We start from the raw sequence: 26,354 nt of genomic DNA on the forward strand, positions 1-26,354 counted from the left end.
AATCAAATGCCTTTACCCGCCTGTGCATATATCTAACGATGCACTTGTTGTTTTAATGTTACTGTGCAACAAAACGATGGTATAAACCAAAGTCATTTAAACGGCGAAAACGTTGTTTCGCATTTTGGAGTACTGACATAGCCTGATAAGGCGCTCGACTCCGAATCTGAAAGACGTGAGTTTGAATACCTGTCATAGAACAAGCTTGCATTTTCATCCGTGGGAGCGTTATAACGTGACAGACAATCCCACTCTTTGGTTAATATTTTATCTTTTAGTTTATCTCTACTAAATTAGAGGACATGTAGCTTTGCGCTAAATTTAAAATAAACCAAACCTCGGTTCTGGTACAAATTCATTTACTTCTTATTTGTACATAAATTATGTGTTTCTAATTAACCAGTCATTATATAAGCATGTGAGCACGTATTCGACATTTGAAGCCTTTGCTTTTAGCATTTATATATGTTAATCCCTATGTTGGCTGTATAGAAAAATAAAATGTGTCGTTCATGAAAAATTTTATGTTATTCACTTAGTAATGAGTAAATAGGATTTAAATAAGTTTTTATATAAATTCTATTGAAGGAGTTTATGCAACTTATGCGTGCATTATAAGAAATAACCTACTTGTAGATAAGAGTTTCATTTAAGTTAGCTGAAATTCAAAATTTGTATTTATTGCAATTATCTTTTCAGTGTTTAAACATGAACTTTAAGCCTAAAGTGTCTTAGACTACGATAGTTCATGGCCAGGTGGTTAAGGCACTCGACTTGTAATCCGAGGGTCACGGGTTTGAATCCCCATCGCACCAAACATGCTTGCCCTTTCAGCCTTGAGGGCGTTATAATGTGACTGTCAATCCCACTATTCGTTGGTAAAAGAGTAGCCCAAGAGTTGGTGGTGGGTGGTGATGACTAGCTGCTTTCCTTCTAGTCTTACACTGCAAAATTAAGGACGGTTAGCGTAGACAGCCCTCGTGTAGCTTTACGCGAAATTCAAAAACAAACAAACTACGAAAGTTGTAACCTTGAAGCTAACAGGTAGATTACGCAACTCTGCTTACAGCGTGGTTTTAATGAGCACAATACTTAGTTGAACACAAAGAAAAAATATATAAATACCTTTACTGTTTCATTCGTATATATTCACCATTTTGTTTAAAAAGACTGAATGTTTTGGGCCTAGTTGGTAGTTCTGGGGTGGATCGTTTTGGGACACTTCAACAAAGATAGAAATGTTAAGGAAACTGTCTGTTTTAAATGGATTTAAATATGATTATTTTTAGCACATATTTTATAAATATTATGATTTAAATTATGAGTTTAAAGATGTATTCAGAGTAGTGTAAGAATTATTCATCCATAACGTTATGAACATTATTTCATAATTATCTTTTGAAAACGGAAGAGTTATCCATCTAGATCACTCAGTTTTATTCAAATTATGTATATATATATATATATATATGACACGTATACACGTACTCATCTCTAAAGGTGCTTGCAGGTGAAAAGACTCCTTCTCAACAAAAGATACTCATTTTAACAATTTCATCGTTATTGCACAATCTTAGCCAAGTCTAAATCTATGGCGCCTACATGTTTGGGTCGATAACATGGCGCGAAATTCGTTGGCATTTTGCCAGCGATGGTCATACCTATTCCTTTGACAAAGTCACAGAATTCTGGTAAGTTGTTATTTTTTTATGTCTGTAACGGTTTTATTCTGGTTTTAAAAATTTTTAAATTTAAAGTATACGTGGATGTATTATATTATTATTTTTTTAATGAACTACGCCTTTATCAAAGGCAGTTCGAGAAACAAAGATTTGTGATCAAATTCCAGGGTTCTCGGTATAAAAAGCTATTAGATGTGTAGTTTTGAGAAGTGTCTACGTTTTTGAATAAAAGCTGTGTTTCCACAGATAAATACAAATAACGTTTTCTTACTTATGGAACACACTTTAAAAAAATTACTGGCATATGAATAGTTCTAAAATAAAACTTTTCTTCAACTAATAAACGTAGCTCGGAAAAACTAATTGATATTTAAAACTACAATAGCTGCGGAATCGTAGTTTGTTTTCTTCTCGCTCTTTAACCAATTAAATCTCAAGGAATTACTTTTAGGTTAATGCATTGATATCATGTGATAACTGTAGATAAACCAAAGGTGTTTTAAGTAAGAGAGAAATATCTCTTTCAAATAGCGTAATTGCTTGTTACTAGTTTAATTAGTAAGGATAAAGGAATATTTTTCATTAACTTATCAAGATGTACACATTTGCGATAACATGTATACATATTTCGAAACTGACTTAGCGATTTTCAAACTTAAACTGAATACAAAACTTAAAATCTGTGCACTTTAAAATAATACATTAAATGAAAGTATAGTACACTACCGTATGCAGTTAGCTTTACTGATGCTGTTTAGTAAACTCAACAGCATTCACTTGCAGTAAAAATAAAACGTTTTAGTTACAAAGTTAATAAAAAGGTTGTTTACTTTCCAGTCCAAAAAGGGCCTCATCTGAATCTTCTCCGCCAATTCGTCATATTCGAAAGACGCCGAAGGATTCTCCATGATTTTTCACTAACTAACCGAGTTGTCGCTGGGTTTTTAAACAGAGAATTGACGAAGGGAAAACACAGAACTTTTGATACTGATATGATACTAAACACAAAAAGGTCAAGGAATATCCAGCAGTTTAGGGACAACGTCCTGGCACTTAAATACTGAGTGCATTATCTTTGAATAAAGTTTTTATGTTTAGGTTCAAATATTTCAGGACTCTTTGAATGTTATTAATAGGAAAAAAACAACACCCAAAACTGACCAAACTCAGAAGAACTTTACTTTTAGTTCACGATGTAGTTAGTAAAGATTAAAGAGTCGAAAACTCAAGACATACATGTCGTAGCAACATTTCATCAGCACTGCAATATCTCTTAGTTAAAGGAGGTAACATAATGTTTCTAAAGCGCTCTACGCAATATCTTGCACGTTAGCCATTAAAAGGACTGTATTTGCGCAGGCGCTTTGTGTAAGCTATAGCTTGAACCAACTCCGATATCTACTTTCGGTGTTACAGAGCAAATCGATATTACAACAGTGTCGAAAAGACGCAGATGAGTAAACGGGAGATTACAACTACAAATAAATAGCTAGAATTTCACACCTTTAATTTGATGGAAATGTCTGTATCTTCTAAAAAGATTCTAGTAAACAGGTAAAACGTGTTCTCACATTAAAACAGTTTCCACAGGTTCCTACTCGTCTTCTGAAACCTAAAACTTAATTTTTGCTTTTCTGGCTTTCCAACTATCCTGTGTCTTTTGATCAATACCAAATCTGTTTCAGTTAGGGGGCACCACAATTCTACTTTTTAAAAATGACCTTATTCCAAAGGCTGACAAGTAGTGGAATTTTTAAGTAGAAAGTGTAGTTGTAATGAATGCATCTACAATATAGATGCAGGAACAAAACAAGTGTGAAGTAGTTATTGTCATACAAAATGGTTAGCAGTCTCATCAGACTATGTTGTGCAAAAGAGGTGGGTGATTTGCGTGTGGCTGAAATTCTAATAAAGTTATTTTAGCTTAATCTCTTTAGCATTATTTCATGAACTGATTACTGAATTGATAGCGAAACTGAAAAATCGGGCTCAACAGTATCGTTACCTTCAAAACGTTTCGATATCTTGTGAAACTAGCGTTGTGGTAAAGCCTAAAAATGTAGGGTTGAGGTGGAACGCGCGATGCATTACAAGATGACGTCCAATTAATATAATAATGCCATTTCTACAATGAAGAGCAAATATAAGAAGGATACCATAATGTTTAGTATGGTACTACCATAGTATAATCCATACAGGTATCATCATGTCATTAGTATGGTACTACCATAACATAATCCATACAGGTATCATCATGTCATTAGTATGGTACTACCATAGTATTATCCATACAGGTATCATCATGTCATTAGTATGGTACTACCATAGTATAATCCATACAGGTATCATCATGTCATTAGTATGGTACTACCATAGTATAATCCATACAGGTATCATCATGCCAATATTTCATTGATATTTATTTTTATTTTTTATACTTACTGAGTTTAATTCATCAAGATCTATCGAAACAACCCTAAATCACTGGTCCGAGGAATGATCCACCCTCTTGACCATCCCTGGCTTAGTAAAATAGATGCTTGGTTGGCTTGTGTAGCACCTGTTAAGTATTGTATGGTATGAAGTGAATTGTTGAACGCATCTCATTGGATAAAATATTTTTGAAGCCTGATAATATCATAAAATTTATCATCCTCAGTCACTGAATTCGTTCATTCATTCGTAACCTCATTCAATACCCGGAATGAGAAAACGGATCATTTATCGAATAATTGTGAAATGATTTATGATTTCTAAACATCTACAGTTACATTATAAAGTTAATTAATTACTAGTAATGTATTCTGAGCTATTCAACTGACGAAATGGTGTTTTAATTTGATAATACACAGTATGTATATATTATTATGGGAAGAACTTGTAAATTTTAAGTAGCGAACATAGGAATTGATATTCAAACAAACAGTATATCGTTGTGCATAATTTACCTTATACAAGAAAATCTATTCTTTTGTTTGGATCCCAATAGTGTTGTGGAGACCATATTTTATATAAAGGTATGTTTAATATGAACATTATGAGCCAAATAGCCTAATCGACCCATCAAAGCTCAGGCATAACCGTACCTTAAAATAGTTGAGGGAAAGTAATAATAAACTTTTTTTTGCACATATGAGTCTTAAACGAATGGCAAAATTGACCTTTTTTTTATAACACACCCACTAATGACAGTGCGGGCTCGAACACTGGACCTTCCAATGTGAGTGTGGCTTACAACTCGTCTATGCTCAGCTATCTGCAAGCTATATAAATTACGGAGACAAAAGTCCTGCATTATCAGGAATACTAGTGTCCAGACGAGTTTGTTTGTTTCTTGAATTTCGCGCAAAGCTCCTCGGGGGCTATCTGCGCTATCCGTCCCTAATTCGTGTTTGGTGCGATGGGGATTCGAACCTGCGACCCTCAGATTACGAGTCGAGTGTCTTAACCACCTGGCCATGCCGAGCTGTGTCCAGACTAATCGTTAAATATTACAAGTTTTGGTTAAAATTGCTCACCATATCTTATATGCCAATATCAATACTACTACTTTATTGCCCTACTAAGCGCTTCCTGGTGGCTTAGAAGAAAGCATAAGGGCTTACATAATAAAACACAATTTTAATATCTGCACAGATTTATTATTGTTTATCTTTGCGCTTAACAATAAAGAAACACATAAACAAGCCTTACAAAATATCCGAGTACATGTAAAATTAACAAAATAAAATGGTGTACACTTTTAAGCAGTAATGGTGCTCCTATAAAAGGATAAAATATAAAAATACATATACTATTGTTATGAAATATGAAAAAAAATTATTGTCACGTTTCTTAAAACTAGAAAAAAAAACACATTTATTATTTCAATGAATAAAACATCGTTACAGTCAGTACTGACCGTTAAAATGCCCCGTCACACCAATCATTCTCGTCTTTCCAGCCGTGGAGGTATTATAATGTCACAGTCAGTCCCACTATTCGTTGGCAAAAAAGTAGCCCAAGAATTGGCGGTGGGTGGTGGCGACTAGCAGCCTTCCCTCTGGTCTTAAACTGCTAAATTAGGGGCGGTTAGCCCAGATAACTCTCGTGTAGCTTTGCGCGAAATTCTAAACAATCAAACAAATCGTTAAAATGAAATTCAAATACACTGTCCTTGTTTTCGAGTCGAACGTCTTAACCCAATTGGCCATACTGGGCCACAATTTGGGATGAATGTATTGAAAGATGCTTCTTAGCGTTAAGCACAACTCATACTTTATGACATAACCTTACATTAATATGTACATCTTCCTCATACAGTAAAGTTTAAAACCACCGGATAAAACTGTGATACTGTAGTTTGACTGGCTGCACAACCAACCAAAGAAGAAATTGTTAGAAGTCCCCTTAAGACTTTGAAAGATATGAGTGTGAATACTTTTGCATGTAATTATTAGTCCTTTAAATTCGTCCCCATAAGCTTTCTACCATCTCCAACCTTAATTACGTATTAATACGCAAACGCCACTGTCGAGTACACAATATTTTATAGGAGAAACAAAACAATAGAATTTATTTTCCAATAATCTTATTCATGTACTGAACTCGCCCTTCATAAGCCTTGTCATGATTTTGAGATAAACGCCATAGAGCAACAGCGTTTTGAACTCTGAATTAGAGATGTGACATTTGTTATTAATATCATACCTGAGAAGAGTGAGTACCGTACCTTGTAATGACACAAAAGTGCAATGAAGGGTGTAAACAATTAGAAACGTACATAAGAGCTTGAGTTGGAGGACTGCTTGATGGGTTGGTTCTGATTGTGTCATTTTCAGGTAAAAATGATTTCCTCAAGGAATGTTAAGACAGATCTGCTATACAATGGAAAGATCGGCAATACGTTACGGAACATTATTATATTTCGACAAAACCAACCGAGTTTGAGCAAATAAATTTGACTAGACGTAACGTGTAACGTACAATGGAAAAAAAGTCTTTATTGATCAGACACAAAACACGGTGTTACGTGCTTTCATATGGATACCAGACAGTGCCGTTTCAATGGATTCGTGAGTTACTTAGACTGTTAGACTGGAGGCTTCCCTCGAAATGGAACTAATTAATTTATGTAACTGTTTAAAATTAACTTTTCTTAGGTAACGGGAGACGTTTTGTTTATCAGTAACAAATATAGAAGAAACTATAACCTCGAAACATAATGTGGTTTATCACTGAAGGACAATGGATATACATATTCTTACAAACGTGCAGAATTACAGCCGTGTTTACATAGGCAGAACACACGTGGTCTCAATAGAATGACTAGGAGCAATGGTAGTTTGAATTAAATCCCCTTGAACACATATTAAATAAATGTAAGGTTTCTTTGTTTATTTTGAATTTTCGCGCAAAGCTACACAAGGGCTATCTGCGCTAGCCGTCCATAATTTAGCAGTGTAAGACTAGAGGGAAGGCAACTAGTCATCACCACCCACTGCCAACTCTTAGGCTACTCTTTTACCAACGAATAATGTGAATGACCGTCACATTATAACGCCCCCACCGTTGAAAGGGCGAGCATGTTTGGTGTAACGGGGATTCGAACCCGCGACCCTCGGATTACGAGTCGAGAGCCTTAACCACCTGGCCATGTCGGGGCAACTAACAAGCGAGATAAAACGGTACGTTAGCATACATTGTGGATTTAGGCGTAACAATGGATGAAAGATAAACCAGCCGAATAGCCGTAGTAGAAGAAATAAACTTATTTGGTGTAATTATACCCTCTGAACTCTGCATTGTTTTGCAAAATAATTCGAAATAATCCACCCCTAAATAGAAACCATTAAAACAATAGAAATGCCATAAGAGTTCGGCTGCGAATTAAGCAATGTAATAATAATGCAGATAGTTTAAACCTAAGGTTCTTGTATTTCAACTTTTTGAGATAATTTTTAACATTGGTATTTACAGGTTAAAACTTCTGAATAAAACAAAATACAATATTATGGGTTAATGGGTTTTACTTTAAGTCGTCCAAAGTCACACGGACACAACTGATTAGGATGTCTTCCACCAACTAGCCGGGGTCAGGTAATTATCATTTTACTGGAAGAAATTTTTGGTATTTCTTAGTCGTTTACTGTAATATTTGTAAATGTGAGCCATTAAGAGGTTATTTTCTTAATTACGTAAGCATATAGAATTTGAGGCTGATCGTGTTCTGGCTCAGCATTTCTCGATGCTTTCGCCATCTGTCCCTAAAAAAAAAAAAAACACACTGGCAAGATCCCCGCACAAAATTAAATGTTACACACTGAGTTGCATTTGAAAAGGTGATGGGTAACTAATATAGTCTTTTTTGTCGTTCTTTTATTGTACAAAATTGGACACTTACCAGCAACACGATGTTTTAATGGTATACAAATATATGTTACTAAAATAGTGCACAATCTTTTAAGTAAAACTTGGCCCCACTCCTTACACAGTTGATGCTGAAACTATTAACTTCTAACAATACATAATTTTTCTTAGTAGGCCTATTTTTCTTTTTTGTATTAGTTTTTTTTTGCCAGGTATTATATGATGCAAGTAGTTAATTATTCGTAAACGAATCTTTGTTCTGGTGTGCATACCATTACAAGCTAGCAAAAAATTACTACAATTATTTTTGTTACACGACATTCGTATTGGACCTATTACGTTTTCTTTAAACTATATTTCTTACCCTTAAGGATTTAAAAAAGTCAGAAGATTGCGTAATAACAGCATACCAGCCATACTATATTTGCCGTATCCATAATTGACGATGCGTTTCGCTCAGTTCAGAGCTCTTCAGGCTGCCTGGGGTACAACAAACATAGTAATAGTCAGAGCACTATTTATATAATCTGTTTGTTACAACGATAACTGTTATGGCGTGTACACCTTTTCAAAGCCTGAAAAGCTTTGGAATGAGCGAAAGACATCGTCCTCGATTCATATGGCATATATTGTGTGAATGGAATTCAATTATACATTTTTCTAATTTAAAAACATAAATAATGTAGAGCTTAAAATGTAATAGACCTAATACTGATGTCTTATGGTTTGTTTTATTATTAGTTTTGCGCAACTCTACACTAGAGCTATCTGAGCTAGGCGCCACTAATTTTGAACTAATATCGACTTTTTTTGTTCGTTGAATTTCTCACAAAGCTATTCGAAACCTATTTACGCTAGACTTCCCTGATTTTGAAATGATAAACTTGAGGGAAGGTCATTAGTCAAAATCGCTCTCCGCTAACTCTTTTGCTACACTCTAACAAACAAATAATGGGATTAACCGTAGCATTTTAACACACATACGATTGAAAGAGCGAGCATGTTCAGCGATTGGTTTAGATCCCTTGACCAGCAGATTGCAATTCAAGCGCTTTAGCAATAATGTCATGCCAGGTCACTAGTGGCTAAAGGGAAGGCAGTCAGTCAAAATCATCCGCCGCCACAAGTACTTTCCATGGCTCTCTGAATGGAATAAAAGGATTGACTGATTGCCACCTTTATAAAGTGGCCACGACTGGAAGTTAGTGGCTTGCTCAGCAACATTATGTCTGGAACCTTGGATTTTCGAACAACAATGCGAATGTGTGGATGTACTTTCAAATCTAGCAGTTTAGGTTATAAAATTAAATCATAAAATCAGTTAGATTAAATAAACTTTCAAATTATGGTGGCTTTAAAAATACAATATAAATTTTTAATTTTGTAGAGATATACTGTTTCTGCATAAATAGGCCCCAAAAATTCCCTGAAAATTACACCTTTTGTTATTTTAATTATTGTTATGATTATAAAATTTGCTTAAAACGTGAATTTATTTTATGATTTAATTGTTATAATTTCAAGTACTAGAATTGAAAAAAAACACATAATTATTCTTATAGTGATTATAGATACATTTATTTAAATTCTAATTGATTACATAAAGATGTATTGTGTAATCCAAATCAAAATGTAATAATACTTATTAACATTTTAATTTTAGTAAATACTATAAGCTCGGATATCAGGTTGATAACCACCACAAAATAATACTTACTTAAACTTAATATTATCATGCAGCTGTTTGATTTGTTCTACATTGTTGCACCCTACCTCGTGAGGTCGTGGGCGTCTGTTACAAGTTAGCGCGCCAGCACTATATTTATAACTAAAAAAAAGTGCTACGTGAAATCCATGAATTCTTCTGAATATGAGTAAGTACCCAATATTAGACTTCGTTTTGTATGTATGTGATACATAGAAATATCGTAATAGTTTAATCGTACTTATGTTTTATAAGGTTCGAAATGAAATGAAATTAATCTGTGAAAGTAGTGTTACGAAGAATCTGCCCATTACATAACTGGTGTTTTGGATAGGTTTTGAAATTTCAAAACAACAGTTTTTTTTTAAGTTATCGCTCAAACAATTTATATAGTTTACTTTTTCTTTAAAAACGGATATTACTTTTACCAAGTTAATACGATGATATGTAACAATTTGCAGTAAAATCAGGTACACTTGAAGCCTGCACACTGTCTGTTTATTTTTTGAATTTCGTGCAAAGTTACTCGAGGGCTATTTGCGCTAGGCGTCCCTAATTTAGAAGTTGTAAGACAAGAGGGAAGGCTGCTAGTCATCACCACCTACCGCCAACTCTTGGGCTACTCTTTCGCCAACGAATAGTGGAATTGACCTTCACATTATAACGCCTTCACGGCTGAAAGGGCGAGCATGTTTGGTGTGACAGGGATTCGAACGCCTTAACCCACCTGGCCATACCGGACCTAGCCTGCACACTGCGAGAATTCTTTGAAATACCTTGCACTTTATAAGAATATGTAGCGTTTAGGAAAATTCATTTCAAGAAGATGTTTTCATAGTGATGGAGAGATCAAATCCACATGGCTTTCAAACACTGTTTAGGTAAATGTGCTACATATGAGCCTGGATAAGATCAAATCCATTTTAAAGACATACAGGGACTACTTCCGCTATGAAACTGTTGTTCACTGCTTACATAGCGTGATTTACTAGGTATTAATGTTTATTATCACTACAAGTAAGAGTTTTGTTAGGTTAGAATAAACGATAACATAGGATAGTTCGTGCACTTTGAACTCTTTTCCCTATTCTATAAAAACACTGTCTTGATAATAAAGCCAGCAAATTGGAGGAATTTTGGAACCTTCAAAAACTGCATTGTGTGCCGTTGTAATGAACCTTGTTATTACAAAATGAATTTCACAAGTTCTAAAATATTACCATGAATTTGTATATAAGCATACTGTAATGCAATGTTATCAAAATACTAAATTTGTAACAATAAAAATAATTTTTTAAATTAATAATTCTGATTTAATGTAAAAACTGAAATGTTTGCTAATTAAAAGATTTTAAACTCAACATATCGTTTCTAAACATCACCGAAAGAGTCAGATCTCCGCCAACAATATATTTTTTTTCATTGAAGGTTCTTAAGGAAAGTCACTGTGCTAGTCCTCAGTAATTCCTTTGTATCAATGTTCAACGTTTTCTTCGTATAGCGTCATTAAGGAAAATCATTGTGTCAACATTCAATGCCTTCTTTATATAATGTTGTTAAGCAGAGACATTATCGTAATACTATATACAAAGTCTTTAAGAACAGTCATAATGTCAATACTTAATGTTTATATCGTATAATGTCATTAGAAGAGAGTAATTTCGTTAACACTCAATGCCTCTTTTTGTAGAATGTCATTAAGGAGAATCAGTATGTTAATATACAATGTTTCCTTTATAAATATCCAATGTTTCTTTTACACAACGTTGTCTTAGTAGCATGTTTTATGTTTCTGTCTACCACTATCAGAACTATTTCGCGACATTACGTTTTCGCGTTACAAAATATTCAAGTAAGACTACAATGCTAAGTCTATAATTACATAATTTATTTAAATAAATAAAACTCGAAAACTTGTTTTAAAAAAGTGTTATTTCGATAATTTAAGTTTAGCCATTATGGTTTGATTTGTTTTGAACTTCTCGCAAAACTAAATAAGGACTATCTGCGCTAGTCATTCCAATCATTCCAAATCTATAGAGAATGCAGCTAATCAACACCACCCACCGCCATTAACTAATAGTGGGATTGACCGTTATCTTATAAATAACACCCTCACGGGTAAAGGAGCAAGCATGTTCTGTGACAGGAGTTTGAAAATGCGAGCCTCAGCTTGGAAGTCGAACGTTTTCACGAGATATCCAAGCCAGATCTCAATCATTATATTTTAGAGAACATTAATAATTATATATTATTATTATTAATTCGTCGTGCGTGGCTTAGTTTGATAGTAGACCCGGCCTGTGAATTTGGAGATACATTTTCTCAGCCCTTTGCCGCAAAACACATTCATTGCATTAGCTGACGAGCCGTGAGTGCGTTATAAGAGTGACAGTCAAATCTCAACATTCGATCAGACAAGTGAGGTTCAAGAGTTGGTAGCATGTGTTGTTTAACTCCCAGCATTCCTTTTTTGTCTATTACGTATAATATTAGAAACAGCCATGCACAGGTAGCCCTTGTAGTTTTTAGCGAAATGCTGAAACAAACAATAAAAATGGAGATTAAATTCTTGCTTACGGTTCCTGTTGATTAATTTTTCAGATGGCGCTGTACATTTCTTTATTCTTATTTTGAGGGACTGTTCTCTGAAAAATGAAACTCGGAAACGAATAAGATGCGTTTAGATGTTTGCTCTGTCTTTACGAGTTACAAGTTGGTTTTTAAGAAAATCCAAACTAAATCGTTTTATTTAATGTATTAGGTGCACACCAAAATTTTAAGCAGGTACTTCTGGAAAAGGTTTAGCAGTGATGGGTTGTCTTGAAGTAAAATTTATCTATAAATATATTCATATATTTTGGTTTGGTTTGTTTGGAATTTCGCACAAAGCTACACGAGAGCTATCTGCGCTACCCGTCCCTAATTTGGCAGTGTAGGCCCGGCATAACCAAGTGTGTTAAGGCGTGCGACTCGTACTCTTTTTCGCATCCCCGTCGTACCAAACATTCTCGCCCTTTCAGCCGTGGGACCATTATAATGTGACGGTCAATCCCACTATTCGTTGGTAAAAGAGTAGCCCAAGAGTTGGCGGTGGGTGGTGATGACTAGCTGCTTTCCTTCTAGCCTTACACTGCTAAATTGCTTGTTTGTTTGTTTTTTAATTTCGCACAAAGCTACTCGAGGGCTATTTGTGCTAGCCGTCCCTAATTTAGCAGTGTAAGACTAGAGGGAAGGCAGCTAGTCATCACCACCCACCTCCAACTCTTGAGCTACTCTTTTACCAATGAATAGTTAGATTGACCGTTACATTATAACGCCCCCACGGCTGAAAGGGCGAGCATGTTTAGTGTGATGGAGATTCGAACCCGCGACCCTCAGATTACAAGTCGAGTGCCTTAACCACCTGGCCATACCTGTATTCATACATATGTATATAAATTCTTTCTTCATATTTTTGGGGTCCAAAACAGCTCAAACGAAGGATAAATAAGTTGTATCTGGACCCCAGTAACTCGATAGTACTTCACAGATCTTGTTTTCAGTAATTAGTTGTTATATATTAAAAAAAAAGCATAAAACAAAACCACTATTAGAGATTATCCTAACAATATTATTTTTATTAGAAGAGTAACCAACATTATTAATCTACGAGGCCAATCTAACTTCATTCGTTATCAGTACACTTGTACGCAGTATTGACGTAAGAGGGTACTCTAGCGTCGGGTTTTATAACAAGACATACAAGTTTACACCGTCACCTTTTACAGAAGATATAGTTTTCTTCTTTTAAAATAAATACACACTTTATATTAAATACATTCTCTAACCTCGCCTCATAACTTAAGTAACGACGAGTGTTTTAAGTTTTACTGAAAGCTAATAACGGAATTTGTATAGTTTCAAACACATCTTAAGCGATAAGATTATAACAGAAATTATTAATGAAGTCCAATAATCGAACGATATTGCAAGTTTAACGAGTCTTTAAACAAACATCGTACTAAATAATAATGATCTGTTGAATGTAAGTATTATAACAGACACGACAATTGTAGTTTAATTGTATTAACGCAAGAGCTCAGACAAACAATTTAAATCATCACACGCTTTATCAAGAAGGGCAAAAATCTACGTACTTATTGTATTAATAAATATTACCTGTATGGGTTTTTCAGTTACTGTTTTCAAAATCATTGCACCTTGTTAAACGGGTCTATCTTAGTAGAACAATAAACTCTGATGGAGAAGACAATACTTAAATACTTTATCAATGCTAGTGTTCTTTCCTTTGGTACTTACTACATTTATGCGATGTCCGTCTGAACGATACGGTCGAATCAAGAGTTGGAGACTTTGAGTGGCTGGTGTTGTCACGACCATTTGCTTATCAAGGAAGATTTATTGTGTAGCTTGGATAACCAGGCCCCAGAACCAAATGGGTATTAGCTTATGGAGTCTGAGAACAGATGTTTTTTTGTTTTTTTTGCAAGTTATCAGAAAGAATGACTATAATAAAATTACTGATATTTCTTATCTCAGGTGCTCCACCGAACTCCACTGAAGGACTGACTGGTTTTACGCTAACCTAGCACTGGTGTTTACTAACAATCTAACATATCTTACTCACGTGGGTGAGAAGATTGTGCTGACGTCATGCCAGACATGCGGTAGTAGCTCAATAGAATTGATTACTGTGGCGGCTACTCATGGAATTGTGTGGAAATACTATTAATCTTGGTAGAAATCAGAGATAATCTTAGGAAAAATCATTATTACGTTTTAATTTCCTCTTCTAAATTTTAGCTGTATTTAGAATAGATTAAAACAAGTTTTGAGAGGAATTTTACTTTAATTACATTAGCCATAAGTACATGTACGAACGTATGTATGTACGCTTGTATTAAACATCATTTACAATGCTTTTGATTCACTTTGGTAGCATATCAGTGGCCAAAACTTCAAAAGACATGCGATCAAAGCAAGAATTGTTCCATTTTGAAAAGAAAACCTGAAGAAATGACAACATGCGGGTTTGTATGGGTGTAACAATGAAACATTTGTTTTATTAATACAGTACTATTGCTACTGTAAACCTTGGAATTTAAATTCTGGTTTGTTTTCAGGTATTTTTGTTACGAGTATTTGTTTAAGCTCTAGAATTCAGATCAAAGCCTGCCTTCAAGTTATATTATTCTTGACTCAGATGTATGTTTAACCTCTGAAATTTATATCGTACTCTGTCTTCAGATTGAGTACTCTCAGCTCACACATTTGTTTAACCTTCATAATTTAGATCATAGTCTGCCTTCAAATTACAATACACTTGACTTAGACTATGTTTAATCTTCGGAATTTAGATTGTAGCCTACCTTCAGATTACACTACTCTCATCTCAGACATTTGTTTAACTTCCATAAGGCAGACTACAGCCTGCCTTCAAGTTACAATACTCTTGGCTCAGTCACTTGTTCTTTCTTTAGAATTTAAATTTTAGCTTGCTTTAGGGTTGCATTACTCTTGGCTCAGCCGTCTTTGGAATTTAGCCCCTGGCCTAATTTGAGATTAAATTGTCTTCTGGCAAAAACGAAAAGCTACACCACACAAAATGGGTAATAAAACAAACATTTTTGTACTTACGTTTTGGGCCGGACTCCCTCAATCTAGTAATTGTAAATTTCGATGTTCAAAGCCAAGTTTTATTACACCTTTTAAGATATATTAATCATAATCCCAATATTTCAAGAACTATAGGAAAATGGATAAAAAGGTCTTAAATCTTAGAGAAAAATGTAAATAACAGACGCAGCTGAATAGCACAGAAGAATAAATTAGTGTCACCAGAATTACTACGATGAGTAAGAAGAAATACAAAACACCAGCAGATGCATAATGTTGTTTCTTTTACATACAATCCTAGCAGCACAGTAGTTTTTAGAAGATTGATAAAAATCCAAATATAAAGCCAACACAGACATGATGCAGTAATTACCGTGCGATCGTAGAACGAAAACACACCTACTATAATTGTCGTGCATGGAAAACAATGTAGGCCTTACTCTCAATGTCTATTGCCCTACAATGTTTTAGGCGTTCCACTGCCCTAAATTGTAGATAACTTTCTAGTCTGGATTTCTTCTCATTTTCTGTCACGTTTGAAACTGACTTTTAATAATAATGCTAATTAATTCAAAGAGTTCTATTAATTTCTCGTTTCGCCCCCATAAATAAAATTATCGCGGATCTGTCGTATTTGTTGCGACTTTTTTTATGTGAAGCATACTTACAGGACCAAATGTACAACAGAATATCCAGGATGGATATCCTTTTGCGATGTGACATTCTGGCAATATATACTGACTCCATATTTGTGTATCAAGATGTGCGTATCGACTGTTCATAGAGGCATGCATGTAATAATAACAGTGAAGAGTATTTGGGACATTTGTAATATTAGACTATTTCAGTGACCACCCAAACACAGCTACATTGTAAAACCGTTGTTGTGTCACTCATTTGTTTCGAGTTTGTTTATTTGTTATTGCTATGGGTTTTTTTAAATCATCCTTTTATTATTCTATGCTCAATTATATTTGTAATGATTGTTTACTTATTTTCTAGAGAAAGCCATAATATTATCTCTAAGATAAAACTATTGTAATTTGTCAGACAAATGGAACTATGAAATTTAGTGTTGGTATTGAGTTTACAAGTAAAATTAAAAGGCATGACCAGGAATACAGATTTCTAAGAAGTCGTAATTCAGACGAGTTAATAAAGTGTTAAAAAAAACAATGCAAGTGCTATAAACTACGTAAGACTGTAAACAAAACAAATAATAAAATAATTATTCGCAACATCACGGTAAAAACTCGCAAATCAAATTGGAATTTTCAACCTGAACGACATCTTATGATATACATGAACCGACTGACCAGGTCACAGATTTCTAAGATTCAGATTTTATCGTTCCTCAATATAAGCTACTGACCAGGGAGAAATAGTAGTGAGTCTGCTGCACACGCCCTAATTTTCTTTGTATTTTTTTAACTGAATGATGTGATTGACTATCATCTTCGTAACACACCCACAACTGAAAGTATGGAGCATGTTCAACAGCATCACGACTCAAAACTCGGACTTTTCGACTCATAGCCCGGCAGAACTAAATACGGGCCACATTTAAAAGTGATTGTGTCTGCTGTGTATGTGAAATTACATTTTATTTGAAATAAAATCTAGTTTAACTTATACTGACAACTTATACCAATATCAAACAGCCAGACGATGGGAACTGAAACGATTTTGGTTTGGTTTGAATTTCGCGCAGAGCCACACGAGAGCTATCTGCGCTAACCGTCCCTAATTTAGCAGTGTAAGATTAGAGGGAAGGCAGCTAGTCATCACCACCAACTGCTAACTCTTAGGCTACTCTTTTACCAGCGAATAACGGGATTGAAACGGCTGAAAGGGCGAGTATGTTTAGCGCGACGGGGACTCGAACCTGCGACCCTCAAATTACGAGTCGAACGCCTTAACTCACCCTCTCAAAATTCACATATTTTAGTATAAATAACAGTTAACCTTGTAACTGCGTAGTTCAAAAATGATATATGAATAATTGTGTTTATATCGATTAATATCCTAATGAGAATGAATCGTTGTGTTTAACACACCCACCACAGATTATTATTAACAGCTTCAAGTGGGTATTACAGATTATTATTAACAGCTTCAAGTGGGTATTACACAAAATATTGTTTTGGAATTCTTTTGATTGAGATTTTATTCGTCAAAAAACAAACTTACACGTTGACATATATACACATACATATAGCACGGTTACCATGACCAAAATGGCGAGTGCAGGGGACAAACAGAACGAATGGTACACAACATCAAAGAGTCGATAGTGAAGAATTGGCGAGTACCTTTACATGTTTGTAATTCAGATTAGTTGTGAAAATTCTTTAGAGCAAAAGGATACTAGTGGGAAATAAAAATGAAACACTCCAGACAAGCAAATCGTAAAGCGTTCTTGTCAGAACCGCTTTAGACCGGTTATATTCGCCTGTTTGAGCCAACTGGTTCAGAAGCACGTGGCTTCAGCAAGAGTGTAGGTGTAGCGCGTACAAATTGTGTGGGCAAAAAATAGAATCGTCCTTAAACGTTGTTCATCGAAAGTAGGAGAATGCATGAAAGGTACTTATGTAAGGGCACGTACCACATCCATATATGGCACTCACGTGCACAGCACATAAACACTTCTCTAATGAATGGCAATTGTAGAAGCCTTTCGCAAAGAGGTGTGCACCTTTTAACAATACTACTTCCCAACAATTTGGCGACGTTTTATGTCTTGCTATATCAGACGTTGTTCAATAAAGAAAAATGAGTAAATGTTTCTGAACTGTGAGTATTTAGAAAAGAATTGACGTTCTTTTGTTTCGATAAAAAAACATACACAGGAGTAGCTTGCTAGCAGGTTTTCTTTTTATTCAATAAGTTGTCACCACACAGTAATTATTTTCTAGGCTCTCGTTATTAGTACACAGAGGTATGTACTCTTCAAATCCAGGTCGTGTTGGCAATTATATTGTTTTTAGATTAAACGATTCGCGCAGCTATTGGGTGACTTGAAAACTTATCCTTTCGCTTAAAAACTAACGTAAAAAGTGAAACAGGACTTCACGAAACAAATGTAATTTTAAAAGTCAATCACAACTTAGTGGCTCAGTTATTATTCTGAACTGTACATGAAAACCAATGAAATCCGTTGAGAGCTATGTTAACGAAGTATTCAGAATACCTGAAGATAATTTAACAAGGTGGTTTTACTCGTGTTTATATCTGTAACTGGTGGTACACTGCCACCGTAGCTTTACTCGGTACGTCGACTCACTACTGGACAAAGGTTGTTTATAGTGTGTGTGTTTTTTTATTTTGCCATAAGAATAAAGGGTTTCCTTTGACGCGAGGTTATTTTAAGACTTCTAGTAATTTCTCGGTGATTAAGCAATTACTTTAAGAGCTTATAACGCTAGAGTTTAGAGTCCGATTCCTAATGCGGACGCAGAGAAGATGACCCACTGTTCAACTTTGCTTTAAAACAGAAACTACTTTCCTAAAGGAAAGAATAAAAACAAGCAAGGTCCTTGGTGTTGGTAAAAATATTAGAAGGTGCTTTCAACGCCTAGAAAAAGTGACTATAAGTGTTCATTTGAAAAAAGTCTGAAGGAAATAAATAATGGCTATATAAATATATACAACTGGTGAAATGTTACCCAAGCTATCCTTCAGTGCATTTCGAAAGAGTTGAACTGGCAAGTTATGCTAACTGGAAACAGAACAATTAACCGTATACATATCTGAAATCATTTATGTTCTGTGACTTAACTGTACATTACTTCTAAAGACTATGTTACCGTTCAAAAAACTGTTAAAAATAGGGGTATTCAATTATGCACTTTACTCATTACCGTGTTCTTTGATTAGCTGAAACTGCTGACTTAATGCGTTTATTTATTATAATGTCCTCTGAATGGCTCGTTTTGTTGACTTAACGCGCATTGTTAATTATCATGCTCTTTGATTGTCTCATATTGATGACTTAATGTACTTTATCTACTAGTGTGTCCTCCAACCGGCTTGTACTAACACACTTCACTTATTATCACGTTCTTTAATTGGCTTATATTGATGACCTGACACATTTCACACATTACGATGTCCTATGGTTGGCTCATATTGATGACTTTTTATTTTACCCATTGTAATGTCCTTTAGTTGGCTAATTTTGATGATTTAATGCACTTTATCTATAACAATGTTCTTTTATTGGTCCTTGTTGATGACCTAACGCCCTTTGCTTATTATGATTTCTTTGATTGGCTCATAATAAAGACTTAATACACTTTATTCATTATTACGTTCTCTGACTGGTTCGTTTCATGATTGATAACATCTCTTCACAAAACGTTTAAGTGTTAAATCACAAATTGGTTGGCTTGGTCTAACTAAAGAGTCTCAATTCGTTGTTAACATTTTTGTGTTCAGTAGTTATTGATAGATGAACGAATGAGGCTCTGATACATAATGGTATATTTTGCAGTTTCCAAATAAAATAGGAAAAATCTGTTGGCTACGAGTAATGGTAGAGATGTTACAATTCATATAATAGCATTTATCGGAACAGTTGCATCAGATGCTTCGTCATTGTTGTGTCACATACGTAGTAAGTTCATTTTACTGGATTCCTTCTGTGACCAAATAAATTTACTAGAACGCTGGCACCCAATGAGTTTGAGGGTGTGTCTTGGCAATGAGCCAACTCCAGCTCTCTTTCATGACGAAATACAGTAATTTTGCGCGACGAATAGCGAGAAGGTTGTAGTAACGTTTCCGCATGACCTTTACTCGAATATTTTTCTGCACTCTTATCTAACCGATGTACTTTCGCAACATTCTGCAAAATAGGGTTACTTAAAAATATATGAGAGCCAATTTTACTGTAAAAAAAGGTATTTTACAGAATAAACCTATAAATCTGAAACCATATTTCAAGAAACATGAGAACTGTGCAAAAGACTTCATAAATCCATTACAGTAATTACTTTTAAATTTTTCTTTTGACAACCATTAAGGACTTACAATAATTTACCAGTCACAGCCAATTCTCGAAACCTCCAAAAATTTCATTTCCCAACCAATCACTGTAGACCGCAAATATATAATTCTTTGCTGATTATCTAAAACTTTAAAACATTTTAAACCATCTGTGACACAACTCAACACTATTGTGTTTTTAATAATTAACACCGCAGATCATAATCGCATTATATTTCATGCTAAATGGACGAAAATCCCACAAACATTTTTATTCTTAGCTGTTACCTAACAACCAACATAATTAACAATGCAATGTCTCTTAGCCTACTTTTGAGGTTTAACAATAGTATTGTAAACTTTCTTTAAACATTTGTTATTTTGATTTTCACTTGTTCCAAATGTTGAATTTGTAACAATAAGATATCATTATTTAAACTATAATACATTACGTTAATATTTTGTTCTAATTATTCGATTAATGTAGTAACAAATACCTAGTCTACTAAAAACAAACAAACAATGAACACGAAATACTATAAAAGATATAAAACTTGAGAATCCCAAAATAGTTCAAATTACAAAATCAATACATTTTTGCAATCGTGACGGCAACGATAAATGTTTACTATATTTCTGTCTCAATTCTGCCAATTTCAAACCAGGTAAAGATTGTTTATGTCTGACAAATCCCGGATGAAGGCAAATACTTAGCAAGTATTTCAAACAAATCGATTGAGACCCGGATCATATAAAGGTAGCTCGCTCCCAGGTCTCAAAAGCGGATACGCAAACATGGCCAAGGAACAAAAGTACGTTTTATAGTGTCTGTTGATGCAAGCGTTGCTAAAAATCCAAGTGAACTAAACATCCTGATGGGAAAACAACACAACAAGAGTTACTCTGCTATATAATTCCAAAGTAACGCTTGAGTGAGATTGTAAATAATACATTTCGTTCTGGCAAAAGTAAAAATACTTTATTACCACTGGCGAGATCTATTTAAAAAAAAACACACGATATTAAATAATATTTACAAACAACAGACCAATTCAGCAACAGAAGAAAGAAAGAAATACAAAAATTGACTGTAGGTAAATATCAACGTAAGTACACCCACAGCTATGTGCAAAAAGAGACAACAATAAAAAATGAAATATTTCAGTTATTAAGCTGTTCGACTTTTTTAACCTACCAGAATTATTTTATTACAATTAGCCAGATGTTGAACAGAAAAATAATCGGTGAAAAATGTATGTAATAAGTGGGATAAACTCCAGTTAATTACTGTAAAAATTGGTACAGTCATAATGGATTATAAATTATTCTGCCTAGTGAGAAGAAAATTGCATAACATAAATATTATTTATGGTATTTTACTTAAAATATTCGGAAATATGATATTTTTTATAATGCCCGTACGTCAGAGAAAGACGGACGCCTGTAGAAATGTTTCTGTTTTGCTACAACAGTGTAACGTTAGGAAGTATACAAAAGGGGTGTGTTCTACTTTTATCTATAAATATTATTGACAATTGAAGAAGTTTTCTTTCTGGTTCTAAGACTTTCCAATTAAAACAGAGCACGTTGAGATAATATTCATTTTTAAACAGTAAAATCAGGTCATGGATCTGTTAACCTACCTATATATTTTTCATACTTTAGTGTGATTTGCTGAAGGAAACCATTTTCTCTGACGTCACATGCGTAAGTGATTCACTCGCCACAGCGCTGACCTCCTTTCGAGAAAATCTATATTAGTTATAAGCTGGTCGCGATAAGTCGATTTTTTGTTACTTTGAGAAGGGGATGATCGTTCAAGTGTGTAGGAAGTAGAAATTGTATAAATAAAAATAATCGTTAATTGAAATATTGAAATAAATTCGGAGAGAAAATTTATTTTCCGTTCGCAAACGTTTTTTGTACGAATTATTTCAATGGCACCTATAATCATATTTTTGGTAGACAGTGTAATACTGCCACAAAAGACTTTGGCATAGTGCCAAAACAAGGTGCAAACTATGTCTGTGTGAAGTTAAACCCCTGGATGCACAGAAGTAGATCAACCTATTTCCAACTATTGTAAAATATTCACCATATTATGCAAAATACTTCTTATATTCACTGAATTTACAATATTTATCCCATATAATTTATTGTATCAATTCTCATCGAAGATGCATTTAATTATTTTTTTAAAGAATTTAAATCCTGGACATTTTTAAATAGCGAATTACAAACGTCCTCAATAAACTATCAGAATCAGAGTTCACGTCGAATTTGAAATTTTAAGTATGGAAACATTCAACTTTCAAATGATCTTTAAGAGATTATATTATCAGTAATAAAGTCAAAAAGTGACCTATTTATACCTATATTAAAAATAATAAAATAAATAATATAAAATTATATATTCAAACATCTAACACCGCCCTCTATATTCCGACACTCAGTTACACAACCTCTTTCAAACATGTGGCCAGCTTCCGGTCAGTTACCTCTTATCTTTCTTTGTGAACCTGACGATGACCGAAGAAGGTCGAAACGTTGTTCGCTCCTCTACGTAAAATATTTTCTCAACCCAAACGAGCCGTTTTTACATATATGTTTACTATATTAATTTATTAACGTGTTTTAGCGTTGAAACTGCTGAAAATTTTAACACTAGAAAAGAGAAACCGAATTTACTTAATCATATATTTAATATTAAAAATTTTTGAATTAAGTAAACATTCTGTCCACATTCAACCAAACGAAACTCAAATTTATAAAAGAATTGAAACAATTATTGAGCACAATGTTAGTAAATTAGTTTGTTTGTTTTTGAATTTTGCACAAAGCTACACAAGGGCTATCTGCGCTATCCGTCCTTAATTTAGCAGTGCAAGACTAGAGGGAGGGCAGGTAGTCATCACCACCTACCGCCAACTCTTGGGCTACTCTTTTACCAACGAATAGTGGGATTGACCGTTACATTATAACGCCTCCATGGCTGAAAGGGTGAGCATGTTTGGTGCGACGGGGATTCCAATTTGTGACCCTTACATATTGCTTAAAATGAAGTGAAATAAATCTTCATAACTGAGTTATTTAATGAATCGTCACTGTCACCAGATTTTTGGTTTTAAGAACTGAAACGTAATATTTTTATTAAAGTAAATATGGTAAACAGAAAACGTATAGCAATTATTATATCTTATCTAGCTGTATACTGTCGGTGTTTTGGATAAAAAAAAATAAAGAATTAAAACCTAATTCTACAGTAAGTTATAGGGTTAAGGCCCGGAAATCTTATTTTTACACGTAACAATTCTCAAAGTATTTTTAAAATTGAGGTAAGGATAACATGATCTACTTGGAGTTGAATACAAGCTAGAATAGAAACAATTCTAATTTTATATAAACTATCCAATATCTAAAGTCTTATAAACAGTCACTACGTAGTTTGATTTTGAATAAAACATCAACCGATGGGAGATACTTAAACTCAGAACAAAGTAAGTTTAACATCAACCAAATATTTCAAAGTAGTAACTGGAACACAAACTTTTCCTTAATGTTAAAATTATAAACACATCTCCTTAAACACCATTTGCAGTTTGTTTTCCAACTATGAACAAATAAAGATTTTTTGGTGATCTCATCCTTAAACACCCTACATTTCGTTAACCACGAGAAAAGCAAGGTTATTTGAGAAACAATCCAGCATCTTTCATACTTTGATATTGATGAATCCTAAAGCATCAACCTACCAAGATTATTTGAGATTGACTCAACAGCCTTATAATAATTAACTAACAAGGTTTACAAAATAGAAATAAGGTTGGATTTCGTATTCATTAAGACATTCCCAACAGCTCACAATTTTTAATTACAAATTTTGGTTGAGATTGCCCCAATAAGCTCGGAAGAATTAGCTACACAATGAGATATTTGTGCCCTATTCACCACGAGTATAGAAACCCGGTGTCAAACATTAAGGACACTCGTTTCTTCCTTTTTTCTTTGAAGTAGCAAAAAAAAAAATAAATTTCCAAAATTTTTATTTGTTGTTTCTTTGGGTATTTTTAGGACGTTGTTATTCTGGACCTGTTTAATATAATATGAAGTAGCTGTAATTTAACGTAAGAGATCTTTGAGAGAGTTTTATTACACAAATAGCTTTGTTCCAATGGTTATGAATGGGCAGATTCGTTCCTCATTCTCCCTTTCTACTTCCTTCAGTTATTCAAAAGGTTGGTTTTTCTGGTATATTTCCAACTTATAAATATGTATAAATTCTACTGTTACGTTATTTACACAAATATTAATGATAATTACAAAATACACCCTCTCGTAACCAAGTCTTGACACCTTTCAAGAGAGCGTGTAAAAACCTTCCCTGATACGTTATTTTCCTTTGATTGTTAAATATTTTAACTTGTATGGATTTAACATATCTGGTTTAATTTTTGTCAGCAAGATACAAAAAAGTGATATCAAATTCTTTTATATCAAGCTCATTTGTGCATTTCCAACAGAAAGTCACAGAAAAATGTAATAAAAAAACAACTAAAAATGAATTGCTACAATAATAAAATGTTTTAGATTTACCAAATATTGTTACATGGAGAGTAAATATGTTTTGTTTTATAAAGAACAAAATTTGTTTTTGTCAAATTTATCAGAAATGAACCAATACATTTTTTTTGGCTACATTTACGAATTTTTACCATTAGGCAAGTTTGATCGTGCTCTTTTCGAGTGTGTGTGTGTTTCTTATAGCAAAGCGACATTACACTATCTGCTGAGCCCAACGAGAGGAATCAAACCTCTGATTTCAGCATTGTAAATCCGTAAACTTTCCGCTGTAATACTGGGGGACTACTCTTCTCGAATTTGACATTTTAATTACTATAGTTCACACAGTGTAGCAGTTTCTAATCAACTAATAATACCAGAACTAACTTCATTATATTTATTGAATTGATTATTGTTGTCTTAATTAGAGTTTGAATATATTTTGGCTGTTCCAAATTTACGAAAATTAATTAATATCCATATTTTTAAGCCTTATTAAAAGCTGCAATTATGAAAAACGTCAAGGCATTGTTACTGAAATAATGATCCAAGTTAAAGATAAATATGGTTACAACTATTTTGAAACGAACACAATTTATTTAGCAATAACAAAAGTAAATATATCCCACGAATTAAAAAATCACGGAACCATATACTGCTGCATACCATATATTCCTGACATCAGCAGAAAAATAACCAACATTTGGCAAAAACTAATATCAAAATATGACATTCCAGTTAATACTAAATTTATTCAAACACCAGGCACAAAACTAAGGTCTATACTATGTAAGAACTACACTGACAAACACCACACCAACATTATTTATAAAATACAATGTGATAACTGCCACGATTTCTATATTGGAGAAACAAGTATAAAAATGGAAATCAGATTCAAAGAAACACAAAAAGTCGCCTTCACATGTTTTTGAACACTGCATATCAAATAACCACAACATAACCATAGAAAACACTCAAACACTAAATAAACAAACATAAACAAACGCAAAATTAAAGAAGTCTTACTTATATAACAACTCAAGCCCAAAATAAACCAATACAAAGAAACACTTTTATACCTATATAAATAAATATAATCAAACATCTAAGCACGCCCTCTACATTCCTATATTCAGTTACACAGCCCCCTTCAAACATGTGGTCAGCTATCGGTCAGTTACCTCTTTCTTTCTTTGTGAACCTGACGATGACTGAAGAAGGTCAAAACGTTGTTCGCTCCTCTACATAAACAATTTTCTCAACCCAAACCAGTCGTTTTTACATATATATTAGCAATAAATGAATTAGGCTAACAAAAACATTACATTTAACAAGTTCGAATGGTGAAATGTAGAATGAGTAATTATTGGCAAGTTGGAATCAATTAAAAATAAATATTTATTTCTCCATATAAAGGAGCAGTTCAATAAGCATACTGGAAACAAATGCTG

At 33.9% G+C, this 26,354-nt stretch overlaps 1 protein-coding gene across 4 annotated transcripts in view; it reads right to left on the reverse strand.

The window, feature by feature from the left end:
- Positions 1–26,354, reverse strand: part of LOC143226354 (sodium- and chloride-dependent glycine transporter 1-like) — a 72,205-nt gene that overhangs the window by 30,628 nt on the left and 15,223 nt on the right. Inside the window, exon 1 of one of the 4 annotated variants that reach the window (XM_076457215.1) lies at positions 14,038–14,267. The exons of 2 other annotated variants lie outside the window; for them this stretch is intronic. In XM_076457215.1, coding sequence (XP_076313330.1) covers positions 14,038–14,118 — 81 coding nt within the window. In that variant the 5' untranslated portion in view covers positions 14,119–14,267. Of the gene's footprint in view, positions 1–2,512; positions 2,946–14,037; positions 14,268–26,354 lie in introns of those variants that run through there. One more of the 4 variants, XM_076457216.1, reaches the window with a different exon arrangement.

Source organism: Tachypleus tridentatus, chromosome 9 (genome assembly GCF_004210375.1).
Source record: "Tachypleus tridentatus isolate NWPU-2018 chromosome 9, ASM421037v1, whole genome shotgun sequence".
Lineage (NCBI taxonomy): Eukaryota > Metazoa > Arthropoda > Merostomata > Xiphosura > Limulidae > Tachypleus > Tachypleus tridentatus.